Genomic DNA, 16,373 nt, shown 5'->3' with positions numbered 1-16,373 from the left:
CTGGTCCCTCAGAGTGGCAGTTAAAATTCAGGAGGGATAGCTCTGCTGCAGAGGTTCCCCATGAGGAGCAAGGGGCTCCAGTACCACACCAGGTACCCTAGCCCAGGGTTCTAATGCTGGGAAGAGAAGTCTCCATAACTTTGGCTGTGAAAACCAGTCTGGATTCTGACTGAGATGGAGTCCCAGGCAGTTCCTCTTAAATGGCCTATGTATGGACTCATTTGGATTCACCTCTCTGGATTCCATTGCTGGGGCAGCAGTTCAAAAAGCCCCAGGGACATATGGGAAAGAACTAAATTGTCTGGCTTTGGGATGATGGTTGGAAGGATGGCTTTCTTTCAAACAGAAGTGCTGTCAGAGACCATTTTTCCTTTGCTGAGCACTCCCCCCATAGAGCCAACAGATAGGCTCCATATCTGGATCTTCATCAGCCTAGCTAATACTGTTCATCCCTCTCTATTGATTCCATACAACTTTCAGACACACCAAAGCCATTTCCAGTGGCTTTTCCATACAAATAGCCTGTTTTGGCTCATGCCGCAGACTCGCCTAAAATTTCTCAAAGGTTCACAAACCCCAAACAAGCAGTAGTCTGTCCTTGGCCTGCTTTGAACCTCTTGCTAAGTGGCCCTAGGCTAAGCACTCATAGCACCAGCTGACCTCGGTTCATAACTTGGTCTCTCCCAGGCACCTTGAAGCCCAACAAGTAGCAGCCATCTGCAGATCGCTCTGTTAGCTCATGCCAGGTGACCCCAGGCAAGGCACAGAAGCAACTGATCTTGGCCTGCACCTCCTAGGAGGCCTCAGGGACAGTGCAACCAGTAGATAGCTTCAGACCCGGCCAAAGCACCACGCAACCACTCCATGAGTGACACACTTAAGGAGTGGTCTCAGTGGGCATCAGAGTCTTGATGAAATGAGTTTTGTTCCATAGATTTGGCCCCTGCACAGCAACTCCTGTACTGTAGTCATGGCCATTCTTGCAGCCAATTGGCCTTGAGGTAAATCCCTCCCTTTAACATGCCAATAGCAATCAGGCTTAATTACAATAGGAGGGTGCATACAGCCCTTAGGGAGGGGTGAACCTAGAGCCTGCAGCTTGGGTAACCAGGGAGACTGTGCCATTGGACCCTATAGGACACATACTGCATAAGTCCACTCTGGGAGGCATAGCAGCTCTACCCAATACATAGAAACAAACACAGGCAGCCAAAATGAGGAGACAAAAACATGTCCCAAAACTCCAGAAAAAGAACTAAACAAAATGGAGATAAGCAATCTACCAGATCCGGAGTTAAAACCACTGGTTATAAGAATGCTCAATGAGCCCTACCCAGTTTGGCTCAGTGGATAGAGCATCGGCCTGCAGACCAAGGGGTCCCAGGTTCAATTCAGGTCAAAGGCCCATGTCCGGATTGTGGGCTCAATCCCCAGTAGGAGGCAGCCAATCAATGATTCTCTCTTATCATTGATGTTTCTGTCTCTCCCTCTCCCTTCCTCTCTGAAATCAATAAAAATAAAAAATATTTTTCAAAAAAGAATGCTCAATGAATGTAGGAGAAGAGTAGATGAACTTAGAACTTCAACAAATAGATAGGAAACATAAAAATGGAGAAAGAAAACAAAAAAGAACCAGTCAGAAAAGAATATAATTGCTGAAATGAAAACTACAGTATATCGAATCAAAAGGAGGGTAAAGGAAGCAGGGAATCAAATTAGTGATTTGGAAGCTAAGGCAGCACAATACATCCCATCAGAATAGCAAAAAGAAAAAAGAATCCCAAAAAATTAGGATAGTTTAAGGAGCCTCTAGGGCTTCAAATGTACCAACAATTCACCTCATGGGCATGCCAAAAAGAGAAGAGAAAGATCAAGAAATTGAAAGCCTATTTGAAAAAATGATTCCCTAACCTGATAAAGGGAATAGACATTTAGTTCAGAAAGCACATTGGCCCAAACAAGATGAACCCAAAGAGGCCCACAGCAGAACATCATAATTAAAATACCAAAGATAAAAGATAAAAATCTTAAAAGCAGTTATCCACAAGGGAGAACCCATAGACTGTCAGCTGATTTCTAAATAGAAACTTTGCAGGCCTAGAGAGATTGTCACAAAATATTCAAAGTCATGAAAAGCAAGGATCTACATGCTTGCATAGTGGTTGTGTATCAACCCATGAACCAAGAGGTCACACGAGTTCAATTCCCGTTAAGGGCATATGTCCTGGTTGCAGTTTCGATCCCCATTGGGGTGCTAGCAGGAAGCAGCCAATTGATGTGTCTGTCATCAATATTTCTAACTATCCCTCTCTGTTCCTTTCTCTTTAAAAAAAAAATAAAAACATAAAAAGAAAAGAAAAAGCAAGGACCTACAACCAAAATTATCCAACAAAGTTATCATTTGGAATGGAAGGACAGATTAAGAGATTCTCCAACAAGAAAAAGCTAAAGGAGTTCACCACCACCAAACCAGTGTTACAATAATGTTAACCCTTTGCACTCGCTTGCTTTTTTCTCGATTCCTTTATTCTACTCGGGATTTAATTTTTTAAATACCCCATATTTTACAAAGCGCGGCAGTAGAATAAAAAACTGGAGTTTCTTTTCATACAAACTTATTTATTTGGATTCTTTTATATTTCAAATTATTGATACATTCAAAGAGTAATTTGCATTCGACATCTGAGTGCAAAAGGCTAAAGGGTCTTCTTTTAAGAAGAAAAAATTCAAAAATATGAATAATAGAATGGCAATAAATACATATCAACAATTAATATCAACAATTACTTTAATGCAAATAGATTAAATCCTTCAATCAAAAATATGGAGACTGGATAATAAAACAAGATCATTTCATATGCTATCTAAAAATGTAAATATTAAAATCACACATTAAAATTCTAATGATAAATAATCAGTATTAATACTTTGTGTATATACTTACATTATCCTAGATATTTACTCTGTTTGTTTGTTTGTTTGTTTTCTTAATCCTCACCTGAGGATATTTTTTAGAGAGTGCAGGAAGAAGGGAGGGGTGGGAAGGGGAGAGAAAAACATTGATGTAAGAGAAACATATTAATTAGTTGCATGTGCCCTGACCCAGGGCCAGGGATTGAACCTGCAACCCAGGTATGTGCCCTTGACCGGGAATTGAACCCTCCACCCTTTGGTGCGCAGGCCGATGCTCTAACAACTGTGCAACATTGACCGATTTAATTTTGTTTTTCCCATCACCATTTATGCCCTCTTCCTCTTCCACCCACCCTCCTTTCACCAGCATTCACCACACTGCTGTCATGTCCATGAGTTCTCTTCTTTTTCTTCTTTGCTCAATCCCTCCATAGATACTTACTCTTATTAAAATGTAATTATAGTATATAAAAACAAAGTTCTTTCCAAATACAGTATTATTCATTTTCTCCTTTTGAGCTATTAGGAAGAATAGTATGAATTCAAAATAGCAGTAAATTCAAAACAGCGATGGGCTGGGAACCCAAAGCCTGACTTCTACCAGTATTGGGCTGTTACCCAGTTTTCACCTATCATTGTCTTAATTTTCCATGTATAAAGAAAGCATGAAAAACAAATATATGTGAAAGTATTTTGAAGATCTTAAAAACTCCTTTAGCCCTGACTGGTGTGGCTTAGTTGGTTGTGCGTTGTCCCATGCACCGAGATGGCCCCAGTTCAATTCCTGGTCAGGAGGGCACATGCCCAGGCTCCATTCCCAATAGGGGGCTTGTAAGAGGCAGCTAATCAATGTTTCTCTCTCATAGATTTTCTCTCTCTCCCTCTCCCTTCCTCTCTAAAATCATAAAATCAATAAAAACATTAACCAAAGAAATTATATGCATAACCCAAGGATACAGACAATAGTGTGGTGAAGGCTTGGGGTGGGAGAAGGGGCAGGCTAGAAGGGATCAATGGGCAATAAAGGGTACATCTGTATAACTTTCAACAATAATGATAAATTTTAAAGAAACTACTTCAACGATATCCTTGATTTTGTGTCATTAATAACACAGAGCTATTCATACATGCAGGCCCACCCAGTCTAGAACTGATTGCTTGAGAGTACATTATCTGCTCAATTTTCTTGTCACCAGGTTATTGAGGTGGTGATCCGCTCAGAGGAGGGACTTTCCAGGGACATGGTGAAACACCTGAACAGCATCGAAGAACAGATTTTGGAGAGTTTAGCATGGAATCACGATTCTGCACTGTGGGAGGCTCTCCAGGCTTCTGCAAACAAAGTTCCTACTTGTGAAGAAGTGAGTGAGTCAGGGAAAGGCCAATAATCCTGTCATATTATAAAATAACTAGAAGCCCAATGCATGAAATTCGTGCACTGTCTCCCACCGCCCAGTACATGCCCTCACCTCCCTGCTGACTTTGTCCATTGGTTATGCTTATATGCATGCATACAAGTCCTTTGGTTGATCTTTTACCCCCTCCCATCCCCTGCCTTCTCTCTGAGGTTTGATGGTCTTTTCCCTAATCCCAACCTACTGAAGGAACTGTCCAAAACCAGGAAGAACTTAAAAGAAAATGATTTCTTGAAATCTCTCTTCCATGTATCTTTTGTCTTTTGCAGCACTGTGATTAATGGGACAATCTTTAGTATTCATCAATATTTCCATTATAGAATCCATTGGGAAAGTAAAAAAAAAGTTATGAATTTGAAAGAAATGGATTTTAAATAATGCTCTTGCTCTATTACTTTGTAGCAGTGTGTCCTTGGGCAATCACATTTGAGCCTCATTTTTCTCATCTCTAGGTAGAGAGTGATAGTGCCTACCTCATAGGTTTACTTCTAGTTATCGATAAACTTACATAGATAGATGATAAGATTAAATGTGATTAATTCTACAAACAATTTAACAATATTAACTATTGAGCAATTTTGTGAAGAAAAAAGGTAAGAGAAATTACATAGTTAAAGAAGTTAAAATTTTTCTCATTTTTTCTGTTACAAGTTTTCATCCATAGGTTTATCTGTATGTAAAGCAAAGGGCTTTTGTTTTCAACAGGTTATATTTCCAAATAACTTTGAAACAGGAAATGGGGGAAATATACAGGGTCATCTTCCCATGATGCCAATGTCCCCTCTAATGCATCCAAGGGTCAAAGAAGTTCGGACGGACAGTGGAAGTCTTCGAAGGGGTAGGTTCAACATTACTAAAACAATGAAAAATAACAAATAATTTTTTCAGAGAAAATGTCAAGTCTTATTAATATATTTTTTATTTCTTCATTAGGATTTGAAAGAAGGATTAATGCTTATGTCAACCTCATAGTGAGGCTCATTTTATACTTTTTTAAGTTAAAGTAAAAGATTTCCAATCTGATTTTGAATATAATTATTTTTTGTAATTTCATTGTCAATTATTATGAAAATATATCTTGGCCTTTAAATAAACACACACACCTTTTCTAAATGATGGTGGAAAACTATTTCTTAATAAGCTAAATACCTAATTTTTAAATGTGACAAATTATATTCTCTCTGTGTCTATGCATGTCTCTATAGAAAGATAAGTATTTAAAGCAGAGCAGAGTACTCACTGGGATGCTAAAGTTTATCTAATGACTGACTTATTTATACTATGTTCTTAAAATAGTTCATTTGAACATTACTAATAGGAAGATTTTAGTGCATATTTCCTTATTTTCTCTTGTGATATAGCATACTGATGTGTACATTTTCTGGATTATTTAGCTCTTGCTTTATTTTTTCTTAAATCAGTTAAGAAAATCTTTTGACTACAGAATGTCTCTGAACAAACCTCAGATGAACAAAGTATTCAGTGTACATAGTAAAATAGCTCAAGATCCATTTTTTTAAAAAAATATATTTTATTGATTTCTTACAGAGAGGAAGGGAGAGGGATAGAGAGTTAGAAACATCGATGAGAGAGAAACATCGACCAGCTGCCTCCTGCACACCCCCCACCGGGGATGTGCCCGCAACCCAGGTACATGCCCCTGACCGGAATCGAACCTGGGACCCTTCAGTCCGCAGGCCGACGCCCCATCCACTGAGCCAAACCGGTTTCGGCTCAAGATCCATTTTTGAACTATAGTTTTTTATGTGCGTGTGTGGGTGCATGCATGCATGCATGTGCAAGCTATAGATGTAGTACAAGATTATAAAAATGTGCAAGCTGTGCATATAAAATAATATTCATAAACAAGAGGAATAACTAGGATTGTTTTATAACCTTTAAAAATCTTGTCAAAACTTTAAAAATTCTCTATCAATTATTTGATTAGAGAAATGAACAAGAAGTAAAAATATTTACTTAGTACAGTATAATTAAAAACATTGAGGATAAAAGTGTTTTGTCTTTTTTTAAAACTTACAGAAAATAATTTAAACAGTGTTTGCTCCCTTCTCAGACTGAGTGGAGCATCCATTTTGTGTCTTTTAAACTCATATTGGATCAGTTTTCAACATTTTATTTACTTATTTACTTTTGAGAATTTTTATAAGAGTTTATTTGAGCTGGAACCGAAGAGAGTGCCAAGAAGCAAGATATAAAATGCTCTCAGCTTTCAACATTTTATTCTTTGTGCTTTCAATGCTGTGAAATATCTGAGTTTCTCTGATATTAAATTTTTGCCATCATTACTTCCTGTTGGATATCATCTTTTTTGTCACAAAAACTTTTCTTTTATATCCATAAGTTTCATCTTTACAAAGTACTTCTAGCTTCATTTGTAAATCTCTTGAACAGTGGCAGTGTCAATAATATTCCCAGAGTTAGCTTTTCTTCTATAACTTCATTGACACTCCTATTTTAATTTCACTTTCAGCACTATCACTTTTTATTTCTTTGTTGCACTTACATCTTTTTTCTGATGATTCCCTCTTTCATTTGTCTGTTTATAAAATGTTGTGTGGGTTTACCACTGGGAGATAAGGGAAGCATAACTTGGTATATGTTTTGTTGTCTGCATGAAATGAATAACACCGTGGTTGGCAAACTGCAGCTCACGAGCCACATGTGGCTCTTTGGCCCCTTGAGTGTGGGTCTTTCCCAAAATACCACGGCCTGGGCGAGTTTGTTTTGAAGAAGTGGCGTTAAAAGAAGTTTAAGTTTAAAAAATTTGGCTTTCAAAAGAAATTTCAATCGTTGTACTGTTGATATTTGGCTCTGTTGACTAATGAGTTTGCCGACCACTGGGATAACAGATGTGCCCTAACCAGTCACCGACAGACAAAGAAGTGATTAATCACTGATCATGATGCACAACTATTATTATATAATGGTTTATGGACTGAAGTTTTTAGTTTATACAGTTACCCACAGTTACTATACCTTGTCAACTGAAATTTGAAATTTGAACTGTTTTGCAAGGGCTGTTGTTAAGCTGCATATTGGAACTATACAAAGCATGAAGTGTGTGTGTGTGTGTCTGTCTGTGAATGTATCTTTGACTATAATTTATATGTATACTAGAGGCCAAGCACATGAAATCATGCGGCCCCGCCCCCCTGCATTCGCCTCGCCACGCCCACCCACCTGACAGCCTTGCTGCAATCAGAGCCTGTGGGCCGCAGGGGAGGGACCGAGAGGTGCTCCATGCACTTCATGGTGACCGGTCGTTTAGGTCGTGACACCTCTGGCATTTTTTTTTCCATTTTTTTTATTAAGGTATTATATGTGTACATATCTTATCATTGCCCCCCCCCACCCCACTCCCATACATGCCCTCACCCCCAGTGTTTTGCATCCATTGGTTATGCTTATATGCATGCATATAACCTCTGGCATTTTATTATTATGAGTATATATAAGTGTGTGTGTATGTGTTTGCCACCCAGCTAGAGATCTGAAAAAATCCTGAAGAATGGTCACCAAAATGTGATTCTTTCTAGGTGTAGGGATTTTGAGTGAGTGTTACTTTCTTCATTACAGTTTTTAGTATTGTTTGAATTTTTTTTTGGTGAATTTTTCAAACGGATATAATTCACATACCATAAAATTAACCCTTTAAAAGTATACAATTTAGTGGTTTTTAGAATATTCACCAGACTATACAACTATACCATTATCTAATTCCAGAATGTTTTCATCGCCCCCAAAAGAAATCCCATACCTAATATCGGTCACTCTCCAGTTCTTTCTCCCCTAAGCCCTTGGAGCTACTTTCTGTCTCTATGGATTTGCCTATTCCGGTCATTTCATATAAATGGAGTTGTTTAATATGTGGTCTTTGTTATTGGCTTCCTTCAATTAGCATTTTTTCAAGATATATATATATATGTCACAACATGTACCACCACTTCATCTTTATGACTGAATAATGTTTTATTGTGTGGACATTGTGTATTCATTAGTTGATGGACATTGCGATTTTTTCCACTTGTTGGCTGTTATGAATAATACTGCTGTGAACTTTCAGGTCATACATTATTTTTATGATTAGAGGAAAAAGTTATTTTCTTGTAAAGATTTAGATTATGAGAATCAAATAATAGAAAAGCCTTAGAAAACAATAATATTGAGCCTTGACTCTGGGGAGATAAAACTTCTACTTTACTTCTAACATTTGGCTTCTTCAATATAGGCAGAGGTTCAAGAAACCAGGAAGGTATGCTATCATTTTCACATTTTGTTGTAAGGACCTATTTCAGGCCTCTCTCTCCCACTAGACTTGATATGAGCTATATTGAACATACACTCAATAAAAACCTAATAGCATATTATTAAATTTTTATTAAGTGTCCACTATAGCATTTCCAGTGCTGTGTAAGGAAAAGATTATTTCAAGGGGTTCGCAGCTAACTTCATGGCTATAGTATGAGTCCTCCTTTGAAATGTCAGCTTCGAAAATTCCTAGTCAGATTCAAGCCGGGATTTCTTAGATGTAAGACATCCAAGTAGAGTCCTGTTAAGGGGTAACAGGAGTAATAATAGAACTTTCCACTTGTTAACTGAGGACAGGAGTCAGAGCTGCTTTCATAACCCCCAGGATTATGGAGTGATATTTATTAAGCCATGACTATTTCTCCACTCCCTTCAGTAGTACAGAGAGCTGTCATTATTGCCAGAGGTAAGTTTTATACTTTTTAAGCATATTTTGAAAATAGATTACATGGCTGTCTAATTATCTAGTGAAAGTAAAAATAAATAATGACAAGCTTTTACTTTAGTAACGTATTATATACCTGTATAGAAACAATGGATTGGAGGAAGTGAGGAAGAATGTGGAAAAAGATGCACCTAGTGGAGAGACATAGTTTATACCTTAACTTTCTTTTTAATCAACATACTACTACCAACCCTCAAATTAAGTCAAGTTAAGCAGAGTCTTATCACCTTTACTCATCTTCATCTTATCCTATCTAATAAAAGGGTAACATGTAAATTAACCATCACTCTGCCACAAAGATGGAGGCGCCCATAGCCACAAGATGGCTGCACCCAGTCCTCTCAGCCCCGCCGGAGTCCCCCAGTTCCGGGGGGGTGGGGGGCGGCTGCTGAGAGTGGGCAGCATGAGTGGCCTGGTGGAATGCTTGCTTCGTCGCCTGGCCACGGATGGGCCTCTGGCCAGGCCTGGGTGCGGATGGGCCTCTGGGCAGTGGGTGCGGAGCAGCCAGGCCCCACAGAGAGCTACTGGCGCATGGATTCATGCGCAGGGCTACTAGTAAAATATGATTTTGTATCTACTAAACTAGAAAGTTACACTCGCCTTAAAGTTACAGCATTGCTAGAAGTGTGAGGGTATGGGAGGTGAAGGCAAAACTGTGAACCAAATAACTGATTTTTCCTTCTTAAGTGTTATTTATTAGATAAGATTGGGAGACAGAAGCTTATTGGACTACTACTTAAATTTAGGGGTCACCTCATTCTCCCTCTCAGCTTCTACTTTACCCTTAACATTTTGCTCCTTTAATATAGACAAGGTTCAAGAAACCAGAGGGTGAGCTATCATTTTCACATTTTATTGTAAGGATTTATTTCAGGCCTCTTTCTCACTCTTGACTTGATATGAGGACAGATTGAGGACAGATATCAAGATATATATCTATGTTACAGCATGTACCACCACTTCATCTTTATGACTGCATAATGAACCTGGTTCGTTATTTTAGAATACATATCAAACTGTTATAAATTTATTTTTCTCTTTATTAGATATACAACCATTGTCTCCAATTTCTGTCCATGAACGCTACAGTTCTCCTACCGCAGGGAGTGCTAAGAGAAGACTTTTTGGGGAGGACCCCCCAAAGGAAATGCTTATGGACAGGATCATAACAGAAGGAAAAAAATTGAAAATTGCTCCTTCTTCAAGCATTACTGCTGAAAATATATCAATTTCACCTGGGCAAAGTCTTTTAACAATGGCCACAGCCATAGTAACGGGGACAACAGGACATAAAGTTACAATCCCATTGCATGGTAACATTTCAATGAATTTTTTTTATATTTTTTTCTGAGTTGGGTAAAATTTAAGAAATATCTTTACTGTATTAAATCACATAGCCTTGCTAACCCAGTATTTTTTCTTGAACCTAAAGACTACATTTTTATTTTGATTTTTTAGAGCAGTTTTAGGTTTATAGCAAAATTGAGGGGAAGGTACAGAGATTTCCCATATACCCTCTGCCCCCTCCCCTTCACACAGACTCCCTCTCCATAACATTCCTACACCAGAATAGTACATTTGTTACAATTGATGAACCTACACTGATGTGTTATCATCATCCCAAGTCCAAAGTTCATATTAGGGTTTACTTGATATTATATATCCTATGGATTTTGACAAATATCTAATGATACATATCAACCATAATAGTATTATAAAGAATAGTTTCACTGCCCTAAAAATCCTGTGCTCCACTTTTTCTTTTGTTTTGAGCCTGTACTTTTTTTTTTAATTTTCACATTTTATAAATTTACTACTCTTCTTGTTAAGACTTATTTTCTTAGCTTTACAAATGAGTATATTGAGCAAGAATTTTCTTTTTAATTAAAAAGTCTCCTTAAGAGCTCAAAACAGAGCAGAAATAGAAAATAATGTTATAGACTAGAATTACTATTTTGTAGCTTTCCTCTTTTTTCTCCCTAACATATTTCTATGCTTATACACATAAATGGGTAGATATAATGACAATTTTTCTGGAACATGTGCAGCTTTTGCTAAAAAAGAACTCTTGCTTGTATTGTACACTTAGGTATTGCAAATGATGCTGGAGAGATCACACTGATACCAATTTCCATGAACACAACTCGGGAGTCCAAAGTTGAGAGTCCTGTATCACTTACTGCTCAGTCATTAATTGGTGCTTCTCCAAAACAAACCCATCTGACTAAAGCACAAGAGGTACATCCAACTGGAATAAGCAGACCAAAGAGAACTGGGTCCTTAGCACTGTTTTATAGAAAGGTATGTGTTTTTATAGCATCTAAAAAGATCTTGTTTAGCCCAACTGGCATGGCTCTGTGGATGAGCATTGACCTATGAACCTGGAGGTCACGGTTCCATTCCCAGTTAGGGCATATGCCTGGGTTGCAGGCTCAATCCCTGGTACGGAGCATGCAGGAGGCAGCTGATCAATGATTCTCATCATTGATGTTTCTCTCTCCCTCTCCCTTCCTCTCCGAAATCAATTTAAAATATATATATATCTTTTTTTAATAAAAATAGCCCTAGCCGGTTTGGCTCAGTGAATAGGGCGTCAGCCTGCGGACTAAAGGGTCCCAGGTTCAATTCCAGTCAAGGACACATGTCCTGATTGTGGGCTTGATCTCCAGTAGTGGGTGTGAAGGAGGCAGCTGATCAAGAATTCTCTCTCATCATTGATATTTCTATCTCTCCCTTTCCCTTTCTCTCTGAAATCAATAAAACTATATTTAAAAAATAAAAAAGATCTTGTTTAATCAATGCAAGAAAGATTGAATAGCACAGCAGCTTTAGCTTTCCTTTTTGTGTGTGTGGATATATATATATATATATATATCCAACATAAAATTTATGATTTTAACTATTTTTAAGTGTCATTAAGAGTACATTTACATTGTTGTGCCACTTTCACCACCATCCATCTCCAGAACATTTTTATCTTCCTGACCTGAAATTCTATATTCATTAAACAGTAATTCGCATTCCTCTTTCTCTCCCTGTCCGCCGACCAGACCCTGGTAACCACCATTCTACTTTCTGTCTTTGTGAATTTGATTACTCTGGGTACCTCATATAAGTGGAATCATAAAATATGTCCTTTTGTGACAGGCTCATTTCACTTAGCATAATGTCTTCAAGGTTCATCCATGTTGTACATGTGTCAGAATTCCCTGCCTTTTTAACACTAAATAATATTCCATTTTTTATATATACATGCATAGTATAATATTTTATTTATTCATTCATATATGCTTGACATTTGGGTTGTTTCTACCTTTTGAATATTGTAAATAACACTGCTGTGAACATTGGTGTGCAAATACCCATTTAAATCTCTGCTTTCAGTTCTGGATATATACCCAAGAGTGGAATAATAATTCTAAATTTAATTTTTTGAAGAAATGCCATATTATTTTCCACAGTTACTGCACCATTTTATATTCCTGCCACATTACACAAAGATTCTAAGTTCTCCAAATTCTTGCCAACATTTATTTTCAGGGTTTTTAACAGCTATTCTAATGAGTATGAATCACGGTAGTTTTCATTTGTGTTTCCCTAGTGATTAGTGGTGTTGAGCATCTTTTCATGTCCTTATTGTCTCTGTATATCTTTTTTTAGAGAAATGTCTATTCAAGTCCATTGCTCCAACCACCCCCTTTTGTTTTCTGTTAATCCTCACCAAAGGATATTTTTTCGTTGATTTTTAGAGAGTGGAAAGGAGGGGGAGAGAGAAAAAAAATATTGATATGAGAGAGACACATCGATTGGTTGCATCCTGCATATACACCCGACCAGGGCCAAGGATCAAGCCTGCAACCCAGGTAACATGCCCTTGACCCTAATCAAACCCAGGACCCTTCAGTCCCAACACTCTATCCACTGAGCCAAACTGGCTAAGGCTCTTTGCCCATTTTTCATTTGAGGTTTTTGTTGTTGACTTATAGAAGTTCTTTATATATTTTGAATAATAATCACCCATTGATGGTTTGCAAATATGTTTTCCCATTCTGTAGGTTGCCTTTTCACTATGTTGGCCAGGTACTTTGATGCACAAAAGTTTTTTATTTTGATGAAGTCCAGTTTATCTGTTTGTTGTCTTGTGTTTTTGGTGTCATATTCAAGAAATTATTGCCCATTTCTAAGTCATAAAGTTTTACCCCTGTTTTTTTCTAGCAATTTTATAGTTTTAGCAATTATATTTAGGTATTTGATCCATTTTAATTTTGTATATGGTGTATGGTAAGGATTCCTTTTCATTCTTTTGCATGTGGATATCCAGTTTTCTCAACACCATTTGTTGAAAAGACTGTTCTTTCCCCCATTGAATGATCTTGCACCCTTGTCAGTGCTCATTCAAATATATTTCGGGGCTATTCTGTTTATTGACCTCTTTATGTCTGTTTTATGCCAGTACCATACATTTAATTACTGTAACTTCATAGTAATTTATTAAATCAGGAAATGTGAGACCTCCAACTCTGTTTTTCTTTTTCAAGTTTATTAAAAATCAGGAAAGTTTTGAAATCAGGAAATGTAAGAGCTTCAACTTTGTTTTTCTTTTTCAAGATTATTTGAAATCAGGGAAGTTTTGAAATCAGGAAATGTGAGCCCTCCAACTTTGTTCTTCCTTTTTCCTTTTTTTTTTTTCAAGATTATTTGGCTTTTCAGTAACTTGAGATTCCATGAATTTTAGGATAGATTTTTCAATTATTGCAAAAAATATCATTGGGGTTTTCATAGGGGTTGCATTGAATCTGTAGATTGCTTTGCGTAGTATTAACATCTTAACAATGTTAAGTCTTCCATCCATGAATATGGGATGTTTTTCCATTTATTTATGTTTCTTTTATATCTTTTAGTAATGTTTTGTAGTTTTCAGTGTATAAGTCTTTTGCCTACTTGGTTAAGTTTATTTTATTCTTTTTCATGCTATTATAAATGGAATCATTTTCTTAATTCCATTTTTTGGGTTGTTCATTGCTAGTGATGTAGGAATAAAAGTGATTTTTGTGTATTGATTTTGTATTATGCAATTTTGCTGATTTATTTATTTATTTTTAATATATTTTTATTGATTTCAGGGAGGAAGGGAGAGGGAGAGAGAGATAGAAACATCAATGATGAAAGAGAATCATTGATCGGCTGCTTCCTGCATGCCCCCTACTGGAGTTCTAGCCCATAGCCCGGGCATGTGCCTTGACTGGAATTGAATACGGGACCCTTTAGTCCACAGACTAATGCTCTATCCACTGAACCAAACCAGCTAGGGCTTAATTTTTTTTTTTTTTCCTAATAATTTTTTTTTTTTTTTTTTTTTTTTTTTTTTTTATACATTTTATTGATTTTTTTACAGAGAGGAAGAGAGAGGGATAGAGAGTTAGAAACATCGATCAGCTGCCTCTTGCACAAACCCTACTGGGGATGTGCCCGCAACCAAGGTACATGCCCTTGACCGGAATCGAACCTGGGACCTTTCAGTCCGCAGGCTGACGCTCTATCCACTGAGCCAAACCGGTCTCGGCTTCCTAATAATTTTTAATGGACTTTTTCTTGCCTAATTGCTCTGACTAGAACTTCCATACTTGTTGAATGGAAGTGCTGAAATAGGGTATCCTTGTCTTTTTTTTAGAGGAAAAGCTTTCATTGTTTCACTTTGAGTATATTAGCTGTAGACTTTTCATATATTGCATTTCATACCTATATGGCATTTATTATGTTCTATTCCTTGTTTGTTGAGTGTTTTTATAACACAAGGGTGTTAAATGTTGTCAAATGCTTTTTCTGTTTTTCTTCATTCTAGTAATATAGTATACTACACTGATTTTCATGTTTTAAACTATCCTTATATTCCAGGAATAAATCCTACATGGTTATAGTGTAAGATCCTTTTAGTGTGTACTGTTATATTCAGTTTGCCAGTATTTTGTTAAGGATTTTCATGTTACCATTCAAAGAGATATTGGTCTGTAGTTTTCTTTTCTTATAGTGTCTTTGTGTAACATTGGTATCAGGTAATATACCTTTAGTCTTTTTTTTTTTTTTAATATATTTCTTTATTGGTTTCAGAGAGGAAGGGAGAAGAAGAGAGAGATAAAAACATCAATGATGAGAGAGAATCATTGATTGGCTGCCTCCTGCACGACCCCCACTGGGGATTGAGCCCGCAACCCAGGCATATGCCCTTGGCTGGAATCGAACCTGGGACCCTTGAGTCGGCAGGCTGACGCTCTATCCACTGAGCCAAGTCGGCTAGAGCCCTTTAGTCTTTTTAAAAAACATAATTGAGCCCTAGCCAGTTTGGCTTAGTGGATAGAGTGTCGACCTGCAGACCAAAGGGTCCTGGGTGTGATTCTAGAAAAGGGCACATACCTTGGTTGCAGGCTCCTCCCCAGCCTGGGCCCTGGTCAGGGCACATGCAGGAGGCAACCAATCGATGTGTTTCTCTCTCACTGATATTTCTCTCTGCCTTTTCCTCTGTCTTTCACTCTCCCTAAAAATCAGTGGAAAAATATCCTTGGGTGAGGATTAAAAAAAAACACAACAGCAACATATATTTGACCTCTTAAAGAGAACATTATGATCTTGGTGAGTTGTGTTTGGACTCATATTCATATGGTTTGATTTACTTTTCTGATATAACTTAATGTTTTCTGTCAGCTTGTGTCTTATGTAACTTTTTATATAACACTAGAGGCCCGGTGCACAAAATTCGTGCATAGGGGGTATGTGTGTCCCTCAGCCCAGCCTGCACCCTCTCCAGTCTGGGACCCCTCAAAGGACATCCCTCTCACAATCCAGGACTGCTGGCTCCCAACCACTTGCCTGCCTGCCTGCCTGCCTGATTGCCCCTAACCGCTTCTGCCTGCCAGCCTGATCACCCGCTAACCACTCCCCTGCCAGCCTGATTGACACCTAACTGCCCTCCCCTGCCGGCCTGGTCACCCCTAACTGCCCTCCCCTGCAGGCCTGGTGGCCCCCAAATGCCCTCCCCTGCCAGCCTGGTCACCCCTAACTGCCCACCCTTGCCAGCCTGGTCTCCCCTAACTGGTCTCCCCTAACTGCCCTCCCCTGCAGACCCGATTGCCCCTATCTGCCCTCTCCTGCTGGATTGGTCACCCCTAACTGCCCTCCCCTGCTGGCCTGATCGCCCTCAACTGCCCTCCCCTGCTGGCCTGGTCCCCCCCCAACTTCCCTCCCCTGCAGGCCTTGTCCCTCCCAAGTGCCCTTCC

The 16,373-nt window shown here is 38.3% G+C and overlaps 1 protein-coding gene across 1 annotated transcript in view; it reads left to right on the top strand.

Annotated features, from left to right (window-relative positions):
* The window catches only part of RBL1 (RB transcriptional corepressor like 1), an 85,360-nt gene that overhangs the window by 38,914 nt on the left and 30,073 nt on the right, over positions 1-16,373 (top strand). Inside the window, exons 13-16 of the mRNA XM_008149644.3 lie at positions 4,110-4,274; positions 5,034-5,166; positions 10,149-10,415; positions 11,192-11,403. Coding sequence (XP_008147866.1) covers positions 4,110-4,274; positions 5,034-5,166; positions 10,149-10,415; positions 11,192-11,403 — 777 coding nt within the window. The remainder of the gene's footprint in view (positions 1-4,109; positions 4,275-5,033; positions 5,167-10,148; positions 10,416-11,191; positions 11,404-16,373) is intronic.

Source organism: Eptesicus fuscus, chromosome 12 (genome assembly GCF_027574615.1).
Source record: "Eptesicus fuscus isolate TK198812 chromosome 12, DD_ASM_mEF_20220401, whole genome shotgun sequence".
NCBI classification, from domain to species: Eukaryota; Metazoa; Chordata; class Mammalia; order Chiroptera; family Vespertilionidae; genus Eptesicus; species Eptesicus fuscus.
Note: the sequence above shows the minus strand (reverse complement) of the source record. Positions and strands in the feature narration are given on the sequence as shown.